This window comes from Myxocyprinus asiaticus, chromosome 15 (genome assembly GCF_019703515.2).
Source record: "Myxocyprinus asiaticus isolate MX2 ecotype Aquarium Trade chromosome 15, UBuf_Myxa_2, whole genome shotgun sequence".
In the NCBI taxonomy this organism is placed as follows: domain Eukaryota; kingdom Metazoa; phylum Chordata; class Actinopteri; order Cypriniformes; family Catostomidae; genus Myxocyprinus; species Myxocyprinus asiaticus.
The window spans coordinates 7,550,578-7,571,497 of NC_059358.1; the positions used below are offsets into that span (position 1 = coordinate 7,550,578).

Sequence of the window (20,920 nt, forward strand, 5' to 3'; positions counted from 1 at the left end):
GAGATATTCTTCTAAAAAATCTTTGTGTTTTTCTTTTTTGCGTCTGTCTGCGCACTTTTCCTATTATTTTCCAATAGCTAGATTGACAATTTGCTTCCAGCTGTTTTCTCAGCGTCTCGCGCAGGAGCACCACTCTTTAGGCACCATATCATGTAAAAAAGAACGTCAGCTATTAATCTCGAGACAACTGCGTTCTGTGCATGTGTCTAGCTTTTTTTTTTTTTTTTTTGCCGCAAGAATGTATTCAGTCTGAATGGCCCCTATATGCAGCTTCAGAACATGTTACAGAAAAAAAATGTAGCCTAAAATTTCAAGAAACATGGAAAACATTGTATAACTAAAAATTGAATAACCAATATATTATGCAGAGGTGAAATAAAATAGTTTTTATTCTTTTGTTTAGAAAAACATGCAGAAAAACCGTTACATGCATTCTTCATACAAATACTATATTAGAAAACATGTTGCATTGTCATATTTAAATTAAACAAAGAAGTTTTGGTAGGTTTTTGTTTCTTTTCAGAGTTCACACTCAACATTCCATTCTACCCAATTCACTCGAAACACCCGGAAGTGATTTGTCACGTGACATGAGCGTGGTCGACGTCACGTAAACACATGGTCCGATGCCACTTTCAACGCTGCAGATCTGATCAAGATTGATTTGGTTTTATTCAATAATCCGGTGGGATGAAAGTTAAAGTGCTTTGCAGAAACCCGGACGACTATGTTCGCGAGACAGTCAGAGATATACAGCGAGGTATGATGACATTAAATTGTTTTATAAAGCTATTGTGATAGGAAGTATATACTAACTGATGGAATGTGCCCTAAAAAGTGCCCAGGAACTATGACCCGACCCTGCATCCTTTTGAGGTGCCCAGGGAATACACCAGAGCCCTGAATGCCACCAAACTGGAAAAGGTGTTTGCCAAACCCTTCGTGGCTGCACTAGATGGCCACAGAGATGGAATCAGCTGCATCGCCAAACACGCCAAAAGCCTTTCGACAGTCTTATCTGGAGCCTGTGATGGGGAGGTAAACAGTCTCAGCAGAGTTTTAAAGCTCTGTTAAGAGTAACTGAGCACACGTATATACTCTTATGCATCTAGATTCAGGATTTTAGTTGCACTATTTCCATAAAAGTACAACATAAACACCCAAGACAACTACTTAGCTGTAAATCAAAAGAGTGTGCAAATGGCCATGAAACCATGAAAAATGTATGCACTTACAATGAGTGAATGATTCATGATGCAGTCTGATTCTTCACTTCATGACAGGTTAAAGTGTGGAACCTTCCTAAGCGTGAATGTCTGAGGTCAGTCCAGGCTCATGAAGGATTTGTACGAGGAATTTGCTCCCGCTTTTGTGGCACCTCCTTTTTTACGGTACATTAGTCATGCATATTCCTCTTGTAAGCTAATGTAAATTGACAAGAGTTAGTATCCACCTAAGTTATTATGGAATTTTGTGTCATGCAACAGGTTGGAGAGGACAAGACCATCAAACAGTGGAGCATGGAGGCACCAGGATATGGAGTGAAGGAGGAACCTATTAACACTATTTTGGGAAAGGTACAGTACAGATAATCCTGTTAATATTACAATATAGGGCTTGGCAATATAGCTAAAAATATATATCAATATTTTGGATGGGATAGTATGTTCAAATATTTTAATACCAACAGGAAAATGCAGTAAAATAGCAATGATATTCATTATCATCAAGTAATAGCCTAATAAATATAAATCAGTAAAATAGCATTCCTTGTTTTAGAAGTAACAGATATACACTGGTGGCCAAAAGTTTGCAATAATGTACAGATTTTGCACTTATGGAAATAAATTGGTACTTTTATTCACCAAAGTGGCATTTAGCTGATCACAATGTATAGTCAGGACATTAATAACATGAAAAATTACTATTACAATTTGAAAAAATGTTCAGAACTTCTTAAGGCACTTCTCACGCACCTTACAGTCTAGCTGATCCCACAAAAGCTCAATGGGGTTAAGATCCATAACACTCTTTTCCTATTATCTGTTGTCCGATATCTGTGTTTCTTTGCCCAGTCTAACATTTCTTTTTGTTTTTCTGTTTTCAAAACAGTGGCTTTTTTCCTTTGCAATTCGTGTCCCATGAAGGCCCCTGCACCCCTGAGTCTGTCTCTTTCACTGTTGTACATGAAACTGGTGTTGAGCGGGTAGAATTCAATGAAGCTGTCAGCTGAGGACATGTGAGGTGTCTATTTCTCAAACTAGAGACTCTGATGTACTTATCCTCTTGTTTAGTTGTACATCTGGCCTTCCACATCTCTTTCTGTCCTTGTTAGAGCCAGTTGTCCTTTGTCTTTGAAGACTGTAGTGTACACCTTTGTATGAAATCTTCAGTTTTTTGGCTATTTCAAGCATTGTATAGACTTCATTCCTCAAAACAATGATTGACTGACGAGTTTCTAGAGAAAGCCGTTTCTTTTTTTTACCATTTTTGACCTAATATTGACCTTAAGACATAAAACACAAAGACAATATTAAGCTTCATTTAATGAACCAAATAGTTTCAACTGTGTTTGATATAATGGCAAGTGATTTTCTAGTACCAAATGATCAATTTAGCATGATTACTCAAGGATAAGGTGTTGGAAATGGAGCCTGTCTAGATTTGATCAAAAATGACATTTTTCAAATAGTGATGGTGCTGTTTTTTTTTACATCAGTAATGTCCTGACTATACTTTGTGATCAGTTGAATGCCACTTTGGTGAATTAAAGTACCAATTTCCTTCCGAAACGGCAAAATCTGTACATTATTCCAAACTTTTGGCTGCTAGTGTAATTTTTCATTTTTATTTGTTTAGCTCTTTTCACGACACACATCGTTTCAAAGCAGCTTTACAGCAAATTATAGTGCAACAAAGAATGAAGCTGTGATGTCTTCAGTGTCTTAGAGTCATCATTGTGTGGTTTAAATGAATAACGTAGTTGTAGATTATGCCTTTAAAAAAAAAAAATCAAAAGTAAGAATTCAGAACATCATGTGTGAAAGGAAGCCATTTGGTAAATATTCATATATGTTTAGCATTCTTTAAGGAGAACAGCTTGTGTTTACTAGTTTTTCTAATGTGTCTTGCAGGGCGTGTTCACAGGTATCGACCACCACCAGAGAGAGGGCATGTTCACAACCTGCGGTCAGACGGTGGATATCTGGGATGAGCAGAGAACCAGTCCCATCCGCTCCTTCAGCTGGGGTGTGGACAGCTTCAGCTGCGTCCGATACAACCCTGTGGAGGTGACATCTACATGTGTTACACACACACACACACACACACACACACACACACGCACGCATGCACCCCTCAGCAACAAATTCTCTTATGTTCTAAAACAGCACTGAATTATGGCCACAATACAATTTAATTTAAATTTCAGTTGACTACAGTGATGACTTTCACATTATATACTGTAGAGCGTCCCGAACCCATTTTCCCAGTTTGTTTGATCTAAGTAATATTTAAATCTAACCAATCTAACCATCAGACTATCACTGCCATACTACAGTGCTGTTCTCTAACTTTCTTTTTCATGAAGGTTTTTCTCCCCTGTTGATGGGAGTGATTACTTGGGACACCGAATTTCATTGGTTTAATACTGAGTTTATCGACCCTAAATAAATGTGTTCATTGTAGACCGAGCTTCTCGCCAGCTGTGCGTCAGACAGAAGTATCGTCTTGTATGACATGAGAGAATCTGCGCCACTCCGAAAGGTGTGCAATATATATCTTCTCTTTTTGTTATTACCCCTTTTATTTTTCCTCTTTTCCTTTTCCCGTTCCTTTTCCCTGTTGCTTCTAGTTTTACTTTCCTCCTCATCCTCCTCTTCCTTTCTTTTCCTTTTTAGCTTTCTTATCCTTTTTCCTTTGCCTCTTTTTTTCCCCCTTTTCTGTTTTTTTTTTTTTTAGTTTTACTTTTCCCTCTTGCTCTCTTCCCTTTTCCCTTCCTCTTTTCCCTTTTCCAACTCTTTTACTTTTCCTCCTTTCCCTCTCCCTTTAAGTTTTCCTTTTCCTCTTCTTATTTTCCCTTTTCCTGCTTCCTTTAAGTTTACCCTTTCTTTTCCTCTTTTCCATTTTCCCTCTTGCTTTTGGTTTTAATCTTTTCATTTTCCATGTCTTTTCCCTTTCCCCCTCTTTCTTTTCCATCCTACTTTTAGCTTTCCTTTTTCCTTTTCCTCTTCCTTAATTTGCCTTTTCCATTTCTTTTCCATTCTCTCTTGTGTGTTCTTGTCCTCTTTCTTTTCCATCTTTCTTTTAGTTTTACTCTGTTTTCCATTTTCCTCTTCTTTTTCCACTTCCTTTTAGTTTTACACTTTGCTCCTCTTCATTTTTCCACGTCCTTACTGTCTTTCTCCCTTTTCCTTTCCTTTTTTCCTCTTTCCCTTTTTCAATTTTCTTTACTAATTATTTTCCTCTTACTTTTGCTCCTCTTCCCCCTTTCCTTTTCCGTTTGGGGGAATGGCATTTATGGCTATAAAAATTACTCTTATTTCAGGTCATCATGCAATTGAGAAGCAATACGCTTTGCTGGAACCCAATGGAAGCTTATTATTTTACCTGCTCCAGTGAAGACTACAAGTGAGTTAATTTTAGCCTAAACATTTACAGATAAAATGAAAGTGATGTGATTTATTTACTGCCATGTAACCTTTACTGTCTCTCGTCCTTTAACAGTCTCTATACTTACGATATGAGGTATCTGGATGTTCCTGTGGCTGTGCACATGGATCATGTGTCTGCTGTTCTGGATGTGGATTATTCACCTACAGGAAGGGAGTTTGTATCTGCCAGTTTTGATAAAACCATTCGCATCTTTCAGAAGGACAAAGGCCACAGCAGGTGAGTGCAGTGGGCAAAATGGGAAATGCCAAAATCTGAAGTTAGACCTAGTGCATTGTCATCATGCACGATGATGATTATGATGGTGGAATCAGTTGATCGGTTGTTGGATAAATTCAATGGATTTTAGCTTGTATGCTGCAGCCTTTGTGTCAAAGAGGAATAAGCCCTGATGATTGAATTGAACATGAAATGTCAGTGCCATTTTACTTGAGGTATTTCGGAGTCAAATAGGATTCAACCAGAAATAATTGTAGGGTGGGGCCTGATTTTATCAGCCATTGGTTGGATTTTGAAAAGTGGGGTGGTCGTTATGATGTGATGGTGATTGGAGGGGAGGGTATGAAAAGCACACCCCATAAAATTTGACAAGTGCAGTTTTCTTTCATGTGTTGATGTATTTTCTTTAAAAACAGGAAGTTTTGGTGGGATTTATCTATTTTAAATATGTACTTCAATTGGGTCTATAAAACTAAATATGGTTGATTTTGATGTAATGTTGAATTTAAATGTTTCCTTTAACCCACAGAGAGGTGTACCACACCAAACGTATGCAGCATGTCATCTGTGTGAGATGGTCGGCCGACAACAAATACATCATGAGCGGCTCAGATGAAATGAACATTCGCCTGTGGAAGGCCAACGCCTCGGAGAAGCTCGGAGTGGTGAGAGCATGATCCAGCTTTCTAAGTCACACAGAAAGAGTTTTAACTTGATTCCGTATCTCATTTTTGAGTGTTAACCTATTGCAAATGCACTCAGGTGGTTGACGTGCTGCACTTTCCCCTTAGACCACCAATCACTTAAAATGAATTACACTCACAAATCACTTCCGTTAAGCCCGTCTGAAACCTGGCCATGGAAAGGCTCTACAGTTTTATGTCACTTGTCAAAACACTGTAATATGTTTTTATAACTCTTGTAATAGAAAGCCCATAAAGTGAAGTTTGCTTCCTGGAAGTCAGTACATGCTGATATTTTTGAAAGATTTAGGCACATCTATATTTTCCCTTCTGTCAAAAAAATAATCTACATTTGGTTCGGGCAATATAGCTTAAATCTCTTTTTTTTCAGCTCTTCGATGATTTTCTATATGTATTGCTGTATATCATATATATGTGTGTATATATATGCATTTCTCTCAAATTACTTTAGAGTGAATATAATATTATGTGATATATTATATTGAGTGCTGTCGGCCTTAACGCGTTAATGCATGCAGTTAATTTAAAAAGTTTAACTCGTTAATTTCTCTTGATCACAATTAACACATTTACCGTTAATAAAGCATTAGCCAACACTTCTTGGGAGGGCGGAACCTTTGTAATGTGTACGCCCGGAGGCATTACACTGACGGACACACCACAAACACACACACAACAGTGCTTCCTTGAAATGATGGAGATGGTGAAAGGAAATCTTAACGCTATTTGATGTACAAAAAAGCCTAGATGGGACCTATGTAAGGTGAGTTTTAATTACCACAGAAGCACGTCTTATCTTTTACCAAAACATGGAATGAGACGTTTTTGTCTGCAAGCGTGGAGTTCAAAGCAGCGTTTAACGCTGGCATTGACGCTCAGATGAGAATCATGAACGCAGCTTCGCAGTTGCTGTAGGAAAGCAGATAGCCACAGTCTACCAACTGATTAATATTGTGGAGGATGAGAGTTTAAGAGATTTAATGCCCATTGCAATGAATATGCAACCTATGTGGACACTAGTTCTTTCAATAAGTCAAACTCCCACTTAGACTTTGGGAAACGTTTAATGTTACTTGAATTGGTGCTATTTTACAACATTTCTATCTTTTTACCATGGAAGGATTTGTTTGGAAAATGTTAATAAACAATCATATTGTTACATATTGTTTTGCTCTCTTTCCTAAAATGGAAATAAATGCATTTTGATAGGAAAATAAGTATATATAGTGTCAAATTTCAGCATTTTCAAAATCTGCGATTAACAACAAAAAATGATGAGATTCATCGTGATTTAAAAGTTTTGAATCTACTGACAGCACATATTATATTGTATTATATTAATTATATATTTCCAATCAGAGCAACCATCACTTCAACCAAATTGCAAAAATGTATTCAAGAATGAAAATGCAGAAAAAATCTTCTATAATAGCTAGAAGAAAATAATATCTGTTAGGCATCCCTATCAAATTACGTGCTTGTGCTCCATGGAGCACAAAACGAGCTGTTAAGTCGCGGCCACAGTTATCTTTGCACAGCGTAATGCCTGTTTTACACGGCATGCCGAAGCAGTACGTGAGCTGAACCGAAGCAGTGCGTCACGACAATTTTGCTGCAAATGACGCATGCTTTTACACCAGCAGCATTTATGCTGCAGAAACTGCTGTGCTCTACACAGGAAATTAATTTATAAAATGGTTATCAGGAGTGAGCTTTTGATAAGTGTTACAAATGTGATCGTCATGAAATCGTATTTACATGATGCTGGTGTAATCTTTTTCACCCAGTTTGGAATGCCCAATTCCCAGTGTGCTTTTAAGTCCTCATGGTCGCGTAGTGATTTGCCTCAATCCGGGTGGCATAGGACGAATCCCAGTTGCCTCTGCGTCTGAGACCATCAACCCGCACATCTTATCACGTGGCTTGTTGAGCGCGTTGCCTCTGAGACATAGCGCGTGTGGAGGCTTCATGCCATCCACCGCGGCATCTGTGCTCAACTCGCCACGCCCCCCACCGAGAACGAACCACATTATAGCAACCACAAGGAGGTTACCCCATGTGACTCTACCCTCCCTAGCAACTGGACCAATTTGGTTGCTTAGGAGACCTGGCTGGAGTCATTCAGCACGCCCTGGATTCGAACTCGCGACTCCAGGGGTGGTAATCAGCGTCTTTACTCGCTGAGCTTCCCAGGCCCCCGTTCAAAAGGAGTATTAATTTTTCGGTCTGTGAAACACAAGAATAAGAGATGAGAAGATCGTTATTGTGGCTGGCAAGCTCCAAAAGCACATACAAGCAACATAAAAATCATCCTTATTACTCGTGTGCTATATGTCAATTCCTTTGAATGCGGTAGTGTGTGAGTTTTTGACGGTTAGATTACCGTCTGAGAAAAAATCATGGTTAACTGATTTTCAAGGTAAAAATGCATATCATATTACAATTAAACATATTAGTGGATGTATTTCTGTAGGATATATGGACACCAAGGGCATGCAGCCCTACTATAAGAAAATTGATAAATATACACAAAAAATAAATAGGTGATGTATAGAGACGCTCCAATCTAGGGCACGACACTGCATATGTGCATCCCGAGCTCAGTGTAGTGCTTCAAAAGTGCATAAATGTGAGATTATTGTGGGTACGTAAAATGTAGTTCATGGCATCCAACAGTTTCAGATGTTCATTGTAATTGTCATACTGCTATGTTGCCTGGAACCGCACCTAAGACTTTCACCCACTGTTGCACTTGTGTATAGGGTTGAGTGACAATAAAGGGATTTGATTTGATTTTGATTTGATTTTTCTTCTGCAAAAGTTTACTAAAGTAATCTGTTGTTTGTCAGGCAGCCCACCATAAAGAATCAGCAACAGAATTCATTAAAATACTGTCCACAACACCTCACAAATAAACCTTTGGACTGTGCATAATAGTGCGCAACAGTCTGGTTCCGTAAGTAAAAATACCATTTGTTGCTGAGTGACTCCAGCCAGGTCTCCTAAGCAACCAAATTGGCCCGGTTGCTAGGGAGGGTAGAGTCACATGGGGTAACCTCCTCGTGGTCGCTATAATGTGGTTCGTTCTCGGTGGGGTGCGTGGTAAGTTGAGTGTGGATGACGTGAATCCTTCACACGCGCTGTGTCTCCGTGGCAACGTGCTCAACAAGCTATGTGATAAGATGCGTGGATTGACTGTCTCAGACGCAGAGGCAGCTGGGATTCTTCCTCCGCCACCCGGACTGAGGTGAATCACTACGCGACCGCGAGGACTTAAAAAAGCACATTGGGAATTGGGCATTCCAAATTGGGTGAAAAAGGGGAAAACCCCCCCCCCCCAAAAAACAGCAAAAAAAATCCCATTTGTTTATCTCATAGAGTAATTGATTTTCAACGATAACTTATAAACCTATAAAGACAGACCTACCGTGAGCTACGAGGTTGTTCATCGAAGGTATATGCTTCCGTTGAAGCCATCCGTCTGCATTATCTCAACTTCATTGTTTAAAAATCGTGTTTGATTGCGGAATTCATGGTAAACAACTACATTAACCATGGTACAGCAGAGAAAGATTCACCAATCAGAGAACTGTATCCAACGAAACCTTCTGTCTGCATGTTTCACATCCGTCATCTTCAGTCAGTCATTTAAATGCTTACAGCCGATTTTAGATGCTTTTTTTGGTGGATATGAGATTTGTAGATCGAAATCCTCTGTTATATTTTGGAGTTTGTGTAGCCCCAGTTTCACGTGAATTGAAAGTTCACGTTTAGTCCGCGATACCTGACCAAGCACCACGAGGACACCGTCCATAACCATAGTAACAGCTCTAGTACCCACACATGCACAAGAGTTTTTCACATTTAGGCATAGAAAATCGTACGAAAAACTATTTTATTTTTAATCGCGGTTAATAGTAAGACCGTATAATCGTGGCATCCCTAGTGAGGAACAGACTGAAATTTAAGTGATAATTCACCTTTTCACCCTTACGAATTTGGTGCGCGCCATAAATGCTTCAACCTGCTGTGCTGGGCACGTGCTGCAGTGCCATGCTAAAGTATAATCAAGGAGAAAAAGGTGGAGGAAAAGAACCTGTGCACATTGGTTCTTGCATGTATTGTCATAGATTTTTTGAATGTGTGAAAGTGAATGAGATTTGAGAATGGGGCAGTCTTCCGTGACCCCCCTACAATACCTCCGTGCCCCCTGCCCCCCTTAAGGACATGCCCCACACTTTAAGAACCACCGTGTTAGGCAGAATGTTAATTTCAGTCACCAGTTCTTTTTCACTGCATCTTTTTTCCATAGAATAATAGTGAATGGTGATGGAGGGTGACATTCTGCCTAAAATCTCCTTTTGTGTTCCACGGAAGAAAGCAGTTTGGAACAACATGAGTTTGAATAAATGATTAAAGTGTTTTTGTGTGTGGTTGATCTATCCCTTTAAGTCAACCGTATGTGTAAATACATGTGTGGAAAGGAAGGTTGTTGTTTTGCTGAGACAGTGGTTGCTTCTGTTCTTGTCCTGATCGTCTTGTATCCGCTCCAGACAGTCGATCTGATTCTCTCATGCAGTCCAGCGTTGGCAAGTTTTTGGCTCGTACTGGACTGGAATAATGAGAAATTTATTCTGATGCTTTCCGCTTAAAGAGATCAGACACTCAGTGCAGCTATCAGCACTTTGAATCGGCCAATCACTTAAGCAGCAAAATAAAGACATGAGTGGGTTTAATTAATTACAGAATGAGATGCTGAATCAAGAGTCTGCTATGCGTTTGTAAAAGTTGTAAAAGAGACCTAATTTGACTGGGATTGCCTTTTGCTTTTGTTCTATTTGCCATCTGACAGTTGCAAAAGACCATTTCACTATAATAATTTGTAGGTTACTATATATAAGATATAGTTCAACCAAAAATGAAAATTCATTTAATCATCCTTGTGTCGTTCCAAACCTGTATGACTTCTTTCTTTTGCGGAACACAAAGAGGAAAATGTTTTAATGAATATCCCGCTCCCGTATTTTCAATATAATTTAAGTTTAAAAAAGGACCATGCGACTCGTGCAAAGTATTCCAAGACTTTTGAAGACATTCAATAGGTTTTGGTCAGAAACAGTCCGAAATGTAACTTATTTTTCAGTGAAAATGTTGATGTCTATTGTGTTCTTGAGTCTTTGCACACCAAATGTGAATTTTCGGTGCATTTTCTTGCCACGATTAACATTTTAAATCCAAACAATGGATTCCTATGAAGCCATTCACACCTGGAGCGAATAAAGCGAAGGTTTTGTTTTTTTTTTTGTTTTTTTTTTACAGCGAGTGTTGATTTATTTACGTTTTTTTTTTTTTCAACTGGTGATAAAATACCATGACCTATAGTTTTTGATGTGTTAGAAGCCGCTGCATTTACCAAAACCAGCACAACTGGTGGCGCTAAAGCACAAAAAGCTGTTTTGACTACTGATATTAAAGGGATAGTTTACCCAAAAATGAAAAGTCTCTCATCATTTACCCACCCTCATGATATCCCAGGTGTGTATGACTTTCTTTCTTCACCAGAACACATTTGAAGAAAATTAGAGAAATAGCTCAGTAGGTCCTTAAAATGCAAGTGGATGGTGATCTGAATTTTGAAGCTCCAAAAATCAGAGCCAGTCAGCATAAACATCATCCATGCGACTCCAGTTGTTAAATTAATGTCTTCTAAAGTGATACGATCACTTTTGGTGCGAAAAAAGATCAATATACCAATATAAGATCAAAGTACCTTTTACTCTAAATCATCGCTTCCGGTAAGCTTCACGAGAGGGTGGAGTTCAAGTGGTCTCTAGTGTGACGTATTTGCGTTGCCATGATACAGACATAATATCAAGTTCTCCACTCGGTTGAGACATCCAGGATAAGCACTCAAACGCACCATTGTGAGTAAAAAAAAAACAGATTAATACAGATCAAAACCAACCAAGCTACTGTACAACGTTCCTCCTCCTCACTTGTAAACAGCGCTGCTCTTCCAGCAGTGATGCACATGCCTCACTTCTCCCGTGTTTCAAATGCCAATGCAATTACTTCACACATGCATACCACTGCAGAACGGAAGCATAATATAGAGTTAAAAAAATGTACTTAAAAATTTTATCTTTTTCACACCAAACGTGATCGTGTCGCTTTAGAAGACATTAATTTAACTGCTGGTGTCGTATGGATGACATTTATGCTGACTGTCTGTGATTTTTGGAGCTTCAAAAATCGGATCACCATCCACTTGCATTTTAAGGACCTACTGAGTTGAGATATTTTTCTATTTTCTTTCAAATGTGTTCTGTTGAAGAAGGAACGTCATACCTGGGATATCATAAGGGTGAGTAAATAATGAGAGAATTTCTATTTTTGGGTGAACTATCCCTATAAACACCGAAGGAACTCGAAGGAGAAATCCTGAACCATCAGTGAAGACGTGCATTTTATTTGCATCAAATGCCTTAAAAGCCTGGATCACTGCCCTGTATCCCTTTAAAAAACTTTCTAATCTTACTTGAATTGTCTTCATATTGTATTCCATATTGCTGTCACTTGCAGTTCCCTGTGTATATACGACTTTTTTTTTAGTAACTTTTTTTGTTTACCAAAACATGGTGGTGTCCTCCCAAAAAAACGATGTAATCGTTATTGCTGTGCTATAAGTCATTGACAGCAGTTATCTAATAATGGGTCAGACTGAAGGTGGGTTTTGTTGGTTGGGATTTTAGTTTTATGGTGTGCCTTATATAGACTCTTGTAGCATTTAAGTGTCGTCATGTTTAATTCCTAATATGCAGGGTAACACAATTAGATGTACATGGCAATAAGATACAATCAAACATTTGTTTTAACAGTCATTATAAGTGTGCAAAGGGTGACCACCTGGTTGTTGCTGTGCAGGTCAGCAGACGTGATTTTACAGGACAGTTCAGGACACGTGGGAGAGAGTGAACTTATTATTATGAGAATATTTAAATATGGATTTTATATTAGACGGAACGCCTATTTGCAGTGACGTTGGATGATAACGTGCTTTAAATCGCAGATAGGCTTTATGAAATGCTAATTTTAAGGCAGTGCTCTGACCAGCACTCAGTTTGGCTCAAGCGATACGGTCTAATTTTAACAGCACGGGATCTATTCAGTCTGTAATGTGCTGAACATAACATGCTTGTCGTTAAACCACATTTTATGCAAAAGTGTATTTCCTTAAATAGCAGCTAGGTTATGCTCCTTTATTAGGTTATACAAAGATGAAATGCATTCTTATCTGATTCAGTGCATCTTAAACTTGTATTTTTTGTCGGATCTGGCAGCTATGAGCAGGGAACTCCTGGCAGGTGCAGCTGTAGTTAACCTTCACAAGGAGTTCATTTTTGACGAGGTCCACACTGGTTCGGTTTCTTTGCTCCATCCACGCAAATCAATTTTTATATGGCAATCAGTTTCCGATTTTTATTTATTTATTTTTAAATGTGGAATTGCAATTTTGGGGAAGATTAAATTAAATGCACTGTTCATGGGTATTTTTTTTACAACAAAAATGTATATAGACAAATAATTAGGGGCATGGGTAGCTCAGCGAGGAGAGACGCTGACTACCACACCTGTAGTCGCAAGTTCGAATCCAGGGCGTGCTGAGTGACTCCAGTCAGGCTTCCTAAGCAATCAATTGGCCCGGTTGCTATAAGTCATGTTAGGTAAACCTCCTCGTGGTCGCTGTAATGTTGTTCTCGCTCTCGATGGGGCGCGTGGTGAGCTGTGCGTGGATGCCGCGGAGAATAGCATGAAGCCTCCACACACGCTAGATCTCCGCGGTAAAGCGCTCAACAAGCCACGTGATAAGATGCACGGATTGACGGTCTCAGACCTGGAGGCAACTGAGATTCGTCCTCCTCCACCCGAATTGAGGCGAGTCACTACGCCACCCCGAGGACCTAAGAGCGCATTTGGAATTGGGCATTCCAAATTGGGGAGAAAATCCCCCCAAATGAGGGACACTGTTTACACTAGCGGGACGCAGAACAAAGCTTCCAATTTCAGGACTGACTGGTGGTCACCCAAATTAAAATGACTAATTATGGAGTGATTTTAAACAACTGTACTTAACACAAGTTTACAGTATGCGTGGCAGTGGCATATAATCACTCTTATTCCAAATGATAACATGTTTTAACCATTAATATAATTTTTTACAGTCAATTCTTTCTAATCACCCCTCAGACTGTGTACACATGATGATAATACTGCCAGTCAACTTGTCCAGCAGGTGAACTGAAATAGATGAAGTGTCTTGAATGTTTTCTTTCTCGTTGAGCAAATCAACAACAAATTCATCATGGCTGCTACAGATGATCAAGGAATCCAGCTGTAGATAGAAGTTTTCTTTTCTCGATCTGCTCGCTAGAGAACTTATCTTGTCTTGGTTGTTTTGCAAACTTGTCTTCTCATCCTTGATAGCGGAGGGCGGACCAGCTCAAAAGTGTGTTGAGCCACCTACCGTACCAGTGTAAAATTGCTTAACAACAGGGGCACTATTTGACAAGCCGTGAATGTGCCAACAGCGAACATTCGTGTCGCTTTCTATGCCATTTGTCGGCGATTCACTTGGCAAAATCTTGATGCCTCCGGTGTGGAAAGGCATATATTCTTGCATCTCAAGTATTATGGGATGTCTCTATGGAAACAGCAGAGTCATGTTTGTGCTAAGATTTCTCTTGGTCAGGTGAACAGTGTCAAGTAATCTGTAAATAAGAGTTAACGGGCCTCACAATTTTTCTCTCGAGGCCTCTGATGGCATCAGCAGCTATAAGATTGCCTTAAACAAATTGAATTTGAGAAAATCATTGCTTTTAATTAGAATAAAAGCTCTCAGAGGGATGTGTAGTGAGACGAGCTGTTGCTCTAGAGCCGCACAAATTGTATGACTGAGAGAGACAGATTATGTGAGCGTCTGTGCATTTAAAAGCAAAGCTTTATTCTATTTGGAGGTGCTTGAACTAAAGAATATGCTTATGGAGATTGATAAATTGAATAGACTTAAATTGTGTTGGATGTGCATTCCTAAGAAACCTCTGCAGTTATACAGTTTGGAAGACAAGGTCCTAGGCCTGAGTGATTATACTGTATATTCACAAAATATTCACAGTGATTTTGATGTTGTTATAAAATTAGGAAACATGATTCATATCACTACCCAGGTAGCATGCGCTTGTCATTAGACTAGTTTTGTAATCGCTCCCTGCCTTGCGACTTCCATGTATGTGAGCGTTAAAGGCAGAGATGTTTTAAGAACGTCTCTAATTTCAAGCTGTAGTGTGTAATTTTGTTAGGTTAAAAAACTTTCACTTATTCCAGCTTAAAATACAAGAACTATCACTAAGCCATTTATAGGTGGATTTCTCCCAAAAGTGTGAACACTGGCTTTGTGGTGCTTTCGAAAGGCTGTTTGTCTGTTTGACCAATGGCACACAGGGGGATTGTTCAGTTATTTTTGCAGTTCCATTTGGTGATGCTAGTGGTGCAGAAAATACAGACTTCACGTTCAAATTTCAGTAGCAAAAACTGTGTTAGAATGGGTGAGTTTGATTTCATTTCTGTGCATCTGTTCTAACTGTCCGCTTCAATGAATTGATACATAGCTCTGATTGAATGATTAGATTGCACCATCACTCAAAAATCTTCTCTACATGGGGATAAATATTGTCAAAAGGCTGTTTAATAACATGATAAATATATTTAAAATATCAAGATATACACTATATTGCCAAAAGTATTCGCTCACCCATCCAAGTAATTGAATTCAGGTGTTCCAATCACTTTCATGGCCACAGGTGTATAAAATGAAGCACCTAGGCATGCAGACTGCTTCTACAAACATTTGTGAAAGAATGGGCCGCGCTCAGGAGCTCAGTGAATTCCAGCGTGATACTGTGATAGGATGCCACCTGTGCAACAAGTCCAGTCGTGAAATTTCCTCGCTACTAAATATTCCACAGTCAACTGTCAGTGGTATTATAACAAAGTGGAAGCGATTGGGAATGACAGCAACTCAGCCACGAAGTGGTAGGCCACGTAAAATGACAGAGCGTGGTCAGCGGGTGCTGAGGCGCATAGTGCGCAGAGGTCGCCAACTTTCTGCAGAGTCAATTGCTACAGACCTCCAAAGTTCATGTGGCCTTCAGATTAGCTCAAGAACAGTGCGTAGAGAGCTTCATGGAATGGGTTTCCATGGCCGAGCAGCTACATCCAAGCCATACATCACCAAGTGCAATGCAAAGCGTCGGATGCATTGGTGTAAAGCATGCCACCACTGGACTCTAGTGACGAATCACGCTTCTCCAACTGGCAATCTGATGGACAAGTCTGGGTTTGGCGGTTGCCAGGAGAACGATACTTGTCTGACTGCATTGTGCCAACTGTGAAGTTTGGTGGAGGGGGGATTATGGTGTGGGGTTGTTTTTCAGGAGCTGGGCTTGGCCCCTTAGTTCCAGTGAAAGGAACTCAGAATGCTTCAGCATCCCAAAAGATTTTGGACAATTCCATGCTCCCAAATTTGTGGGAACAGTTTGGGGATGGCCCCTTCCTGTTCCAACATGACTGCGCACCAGTGCACAAAGCAAGGTCCATAAAGACATGGATGAGCGAGTTTGGTGTGGAAGAACTTGACTGGCCTGCACAGAGTCCTGACCTCAACCCGATAGCGCACCTTTGGGATGAATTAGAGCGAAGACTGCGAGCCAGGCCTTCTCGTCCAACATCAGTGTCTGACCTCCCAAATGCGCTTCTGGAAGAATGGTCAAAAATTCCCATAAACACACTCCTAAACCTTGTGGAAAGCCTTCCCAGAAGAGTTGAAGCTGTTATAGCTGCAAAGGGTGGGCCGACGTCATATTAAACCCTATGGATTAAGAATGGGATGTCACTTAAGTTCATATGCGTCTAAAGGCAGATGAGCGAATACTTTTGGCAATATAGTGTATTTTTTCATAGTATTGCCAAGCCCTAGTTTTACCCAGTCATGACTGTCCTCATGTGAACACATTCAGGTTACAGAGTCAAAATAACAGCAACACTTTACGTATATTAAATGTGTGTGGTTGTAAAATAGCAGTGTAGGGAAAGGAATTGCAAGAAATTCAATGATTCTGGTTCTGATTCAGCCAAACGATTCTTTTTAGGAAGAAATATTTTGAAATAAATCCAATTTTTATTGCATTTCCTGCCCTCAGCAGACCGATGCCAAATTATGAGATAATTTAAGATTCCAGCAGAGATTTATTAGAGGCATAAATGTAATCCAACAATTGTCCCTACTGTATATATTAAATAATGTTAATATTAAATGTATTTTTTCATATAAAGTTCCACTGATTACAACAGAACTCGTAATGTGTAGGATGATCTTTAATTACAAATTGTCATATAAACAACCAGTCAGTTTCTGTACCGCTCTCAGGAGCCTTAAAGGGATAGTTCACACAAAAATGAAAATTCTCTCATCATTTACTCACCCTCATGCCATTCCAGATGTGTATGATTTTCTTCTGAGGAATACAAATGAAGAAAACTCGGTGTTCCCTGTAGCGCTGAATCTACAGTGTGAAACAAACAGCGCAACCGTAGTTTTATTTCCGAATGAATGACTCTTAGGAGCCGGTTCGTTTGAATCTATAGCACGAAACACATAGTGCGGCCAGTGCGGTTCCTGGTTCTTTTTAGTCAATCAAAAACACTTCAGTCAGAGAAGCTACTTTTTTTAATCTCACTGACCTGGAAAATGAACAAAGAACTCTTACTGTGTTATGTAATGTTGTACTTAAAGGGATAGTTCACCCAAAAATGAAAATTATCTCATCTAATCACCCTCATGCCTTCCCAGATGTGTATGACTTTTTCTTCTGCTCAACACAAAGATTTTTAGAAGAACATCTCAGCTCTGTAGATCCACACAAAGCAAGTGAATGGTGGCCAGAACTTTGAATCTCCAAAAAGTGCATAAAGTTAGCATAAAGAATTTCAGTAGACTCCAGTGGTTTAATCCATGTCTTCTGAAGTGATATGATTGGTGTGGGTGCGAAACAGATCAATATTTAAGTCCTTTTTTTTCTATATATCTCCACATTTGATCAGCCACAACCAGTGGATGGCAATATGCAGTAAGAATTAGAATCGCCAAAAACAAAAGAATGTGAAAGTGGAGATTTATAGTAAAAAAGGACCTAACTATTGATCTTTTTCTCATCCACACTTTATCATATTGCTTCAGAAGACAAATTTAACCACTAGAGTTGTATTGATTACTTTTATGCTGCCTTTTTGTTTTTTGGAGCTTCAAAGTTCTGGCCACCATTCACCTCACATAGCTGAGATATTCTTGTGTTGAACAGAAGAAAGTCATACACATCTGAGATGGCATGAGGGTGAGTAAATGATGACAGAATTTTCATTTTTATTACTGTACTGAAAGTGATGAAAGTCATATATTCCGGTATTTTTTTTTAAAGGAACCGGTTCTCAGTTTTCATCCCTAACGACCAGTGACAATTCTTATTCTTCACAGCTGACAGCCCGAGAGAAAGCTGCAGCAAACTACAACAAGAAGCTGATAGAGAAGTTCCAGCACCACCCACAGGTGAGACGCATTGCCCGTCATCGCCACCTGCCCAGAGGAGTCCTGAAACAGAAGAGAGAGCTAAGGGAAATGAAAGAAGCCCGACGCAGAAAGTAAGTGCCCAATCACAAAATATTAAGACAGACTTAGTTCCAGTGCTGATGTTTACTTCGTACAACATTGTAATTCCAGAACCAGGTTTTTTTCACAGCTGAGTTGAGCTTTATTTCCACCCATACATGTGCCATATCTTAAACTAATGTGAAAAGTCTGCAGATTCTGTCTGGGCCTGTCCATAGCTAATTCTGCCTCTGAAAAAGGGTCAAACACTGTCAATTTGCACAGTTACTTGGTTAGCCTTTTAAGTTAGGAAAAGTTACTGTTGAGACCTATTTATTGTTATACAAATTAGTGTGCCATTTTTAAATCTGTCTCTTTTGCCCTTTGGCTCAGTTGTACCGGAGACTAAAAGAATCCTTGTTTGATTGTCATTTTGATTATCTCTGTTTCCGTGTGTTTTTAGAGAACGAAACGTACGCAAACACAGCAAGCCAGGATCTGTTCCCGTGGTGACCGAAAAGGAGAAACATGTGGTGGCTGTTGTGGAATAAAAGATGATTTAAAGAGGTGGTATCAGTGAAGGAGCATCTGTTCTTCACACATGGACACTTTCCAGAATATTCCACCCTTATCCTCTGTCTTTTACTGCCATACCACGAGATATGTTTTTTTTTTTTTTGGTGTATAAACGAACTTTCGGCATACTGCATTTATCACATACCAACTTTAGATTTTGTTACATACACATTCAGTGGAGTTTCTAAAGAGTTTTTTTCATGGACAAATACTGAGCAGGTAAATCATACTAGCCCTGAACTTATTGTAATTGGTTGAATATGAACAATAAAGTCTTCAAGTGTCAAATGATCTCTGAAACATCTTCATTTGTGAGTAGTCATGTTTTCATTTGACACTTTGCTAACCGTGACATGTTTTACAGTGTTTTTGGATCATTTCTGTAAAATGTCTGTTAAACATTTGTAAGGTAGCGTTTAGTGAAGCTTAGGTCAGTTGTCTCTCAGTTCTCAAATAGGCCTACATACAACCTTAAAATAAATGCAAACCTCAGGTTGTATAACTTTCTTTTCTTGTGTTGTATATAATCTTCTCATCCTGTAAAAGCCTTATCGCTCTAATGAAATAAGCTACTTTTCACCTCTTTAGTCCATAATCTCATCATCTCAATCTGATCTCATTTAAACTCAATTACAGTCATTGCAACCTGACCTGACTGACTGAATAAATACACATCTGCCAGTGTTTTGGCCAGAATAATATTTTCAGAACTTTAGAGTAGAAATTTAATAGAGGTTTTTTTTTTTTTTTTTTTTTTATAAAAGAAAAACTTTCTGGGTAGCACTTTCTAATCACTTGCATTTACTCATTAACAAACATTAGATCAGTAGCTCAGGTACATTCAGATAAGACTAGGCATATTTATAAGTTTCATGTATTATATATTTATTTTTATTATTATTATTTGTATATACATCAACTAATGATCTAATTACTATATAATGCAATGTTTGTTATTAATTGAAAGCCTGAATTGAGGTTGAATTAACAGTTGAAAATAATAATGTCTCAGAAATCAAGAATCATCTCATGAATATTTAATTTGTTTATTAACGCATAAATGCAAAGTCAGCTGAAAGGAGTGGGGTTTTATCTGACTCCACTCCTAAATGAACGTGGATGTTTTATTTAGCAGTTTAAAATGTAATTGAACATTATCGTCTCTTAGAAGGTCTGACATTATAAAGGTTGGGTGATAAATTGACGCATTATTGGTCTTATCATTGGCAGAGCGCCCTGCTTGAGTTATTTTTAGAATTTATGGCCGATCCTGTTGTATGCGGATTCCAGTTCGCTTTTTCACCTCGACCCCGGGCTGGCATTCAATGAAATTGTGAGTCCTACTATGGGAAAGACCTGGTTGAATATTTATTAGCACATGCTGACGTTGCGCCGACACCTTCCAATGGCAGAGGTTGGTTCATAAATATTAATTAGGTAACGCTGAAGTAGCGCGAAGACTTGGCTTCTGAATATTAATAAGGTAAAGGTGACGTTGCGTCGTTACCTTCCAATAGCGACAGGGTAAATTATTAATATTAATAATTATCAAGTCAAGTTAGTGGTTGACTTCTGAATATTAAATAGGTCATGCTGACGTTGCGTCGGTACCTTCCAATAGCGAAGGCTTGAGTTATGAATATTAACAGCGAAGCCTTCACCACAGTAGCATTCGTAAATTCGCCTCTCGACCGGGATTCTTTGCTCCTCCCACACTCTTCCAATCGGGTTTCGGTGTCGCTGCATCCATTTTTGTGTATTTAAGATATCTTGAAGAATTAAGAAACCGGGAGGAAAGAGAGACACGGGGGAGCGGAGGGACTTGAAAAAGAAACAATCGTGACGGATTCGACATCTTTATTATGAAATGCAAACAAACTTTTCCCGGACGATGACAGCGATGGGTTAGAAAGGATTGAACGCGATGATGGCCAAATAAAAGGCAAGAGGCGCTTTCACATCCTTACAGGCATATGGGACATCCCTACGCTATTTTATTCATAATACACAGTTTTTTATTCACTTGCACTTTGTTGAAAATAAGAGATTTAAA

At 39.1% G+C, this 20,920-nt stretch overlaps 2 protein-coding genes across 6 annotated transcripts in view; both read left to right on the top strand.

The window, feature by feature from the left end:
- The first annotated feature begins 604 nt into the window (after positions 1-604).
- Positions 605-19,155, top strand: dcaf13 (ddb1 and cul4 associated factor 13). Its single transcript, XM_051719341.1, has 11 exons — positions 605-760; positions 839-1,038; positions 1,284-1,391; positions 1,488-1,577; positions 3,135-3,290; positions 3,688-3,765; positions 4,547-4,629; positions 4,726-4,890; positions 5,420-5,555; positions 18,181-18,344; positions 18,755-19,155. The coding sequence occupies exons 1-11, from the start codon at positions 691-693 to the stop codon at positions 18,840-18,842; spliced, it is 1,338 nt and encodes a 445-aa protein (XP_051575301.1). The 5' UTR covers positions 605-690; the 3' UTR covers positions 18,843-19,155.
- A 1,508-nt stretch (positions 19,156-20,663) lies between these two features.
- Positions 20,664-20,920, top strand: part of rims2a (regulating synaptic membrane exocytosis 2a) — a 229,782-nt gene continuing 229,525 nt past the window's right edge. For all 5 annotated transcript variants that reach the window (XM_051719122.1, XM_051719129.1, XM_051719130.1 and 2 more), the window contains exon 1: positions 20,664-20,809. The gene's annotated coding sequence lies outside the window, so the exon portion shown is untranslated. The remainder of the gene's footprint in view (positions 20,810-20,920) is intronic.

Coding starts and splice junctions, on each gene's coding strand:
- dcaf13 (XM_051719341.1), top strand. CDS start 691: ATGAAAGTTAAAGTGCTTTGCAGAAACCCGGACGACTATGTTCGCGAG. Junction 1,039..1,283: donor CTGGAGCCTGTGATGGGGAG/GTAAACAGTCTC, acceptor ACTTCATGACAG/GTTAAAGTGTGGAACCTTCC. Junction 5,556..18,180: donor CCTCGGAGAAGCTCGGAGTG/GTGAGAGCATGA, acceptor TATTCTTCACAG/CTGACAGCCCGAGAGAAAGC.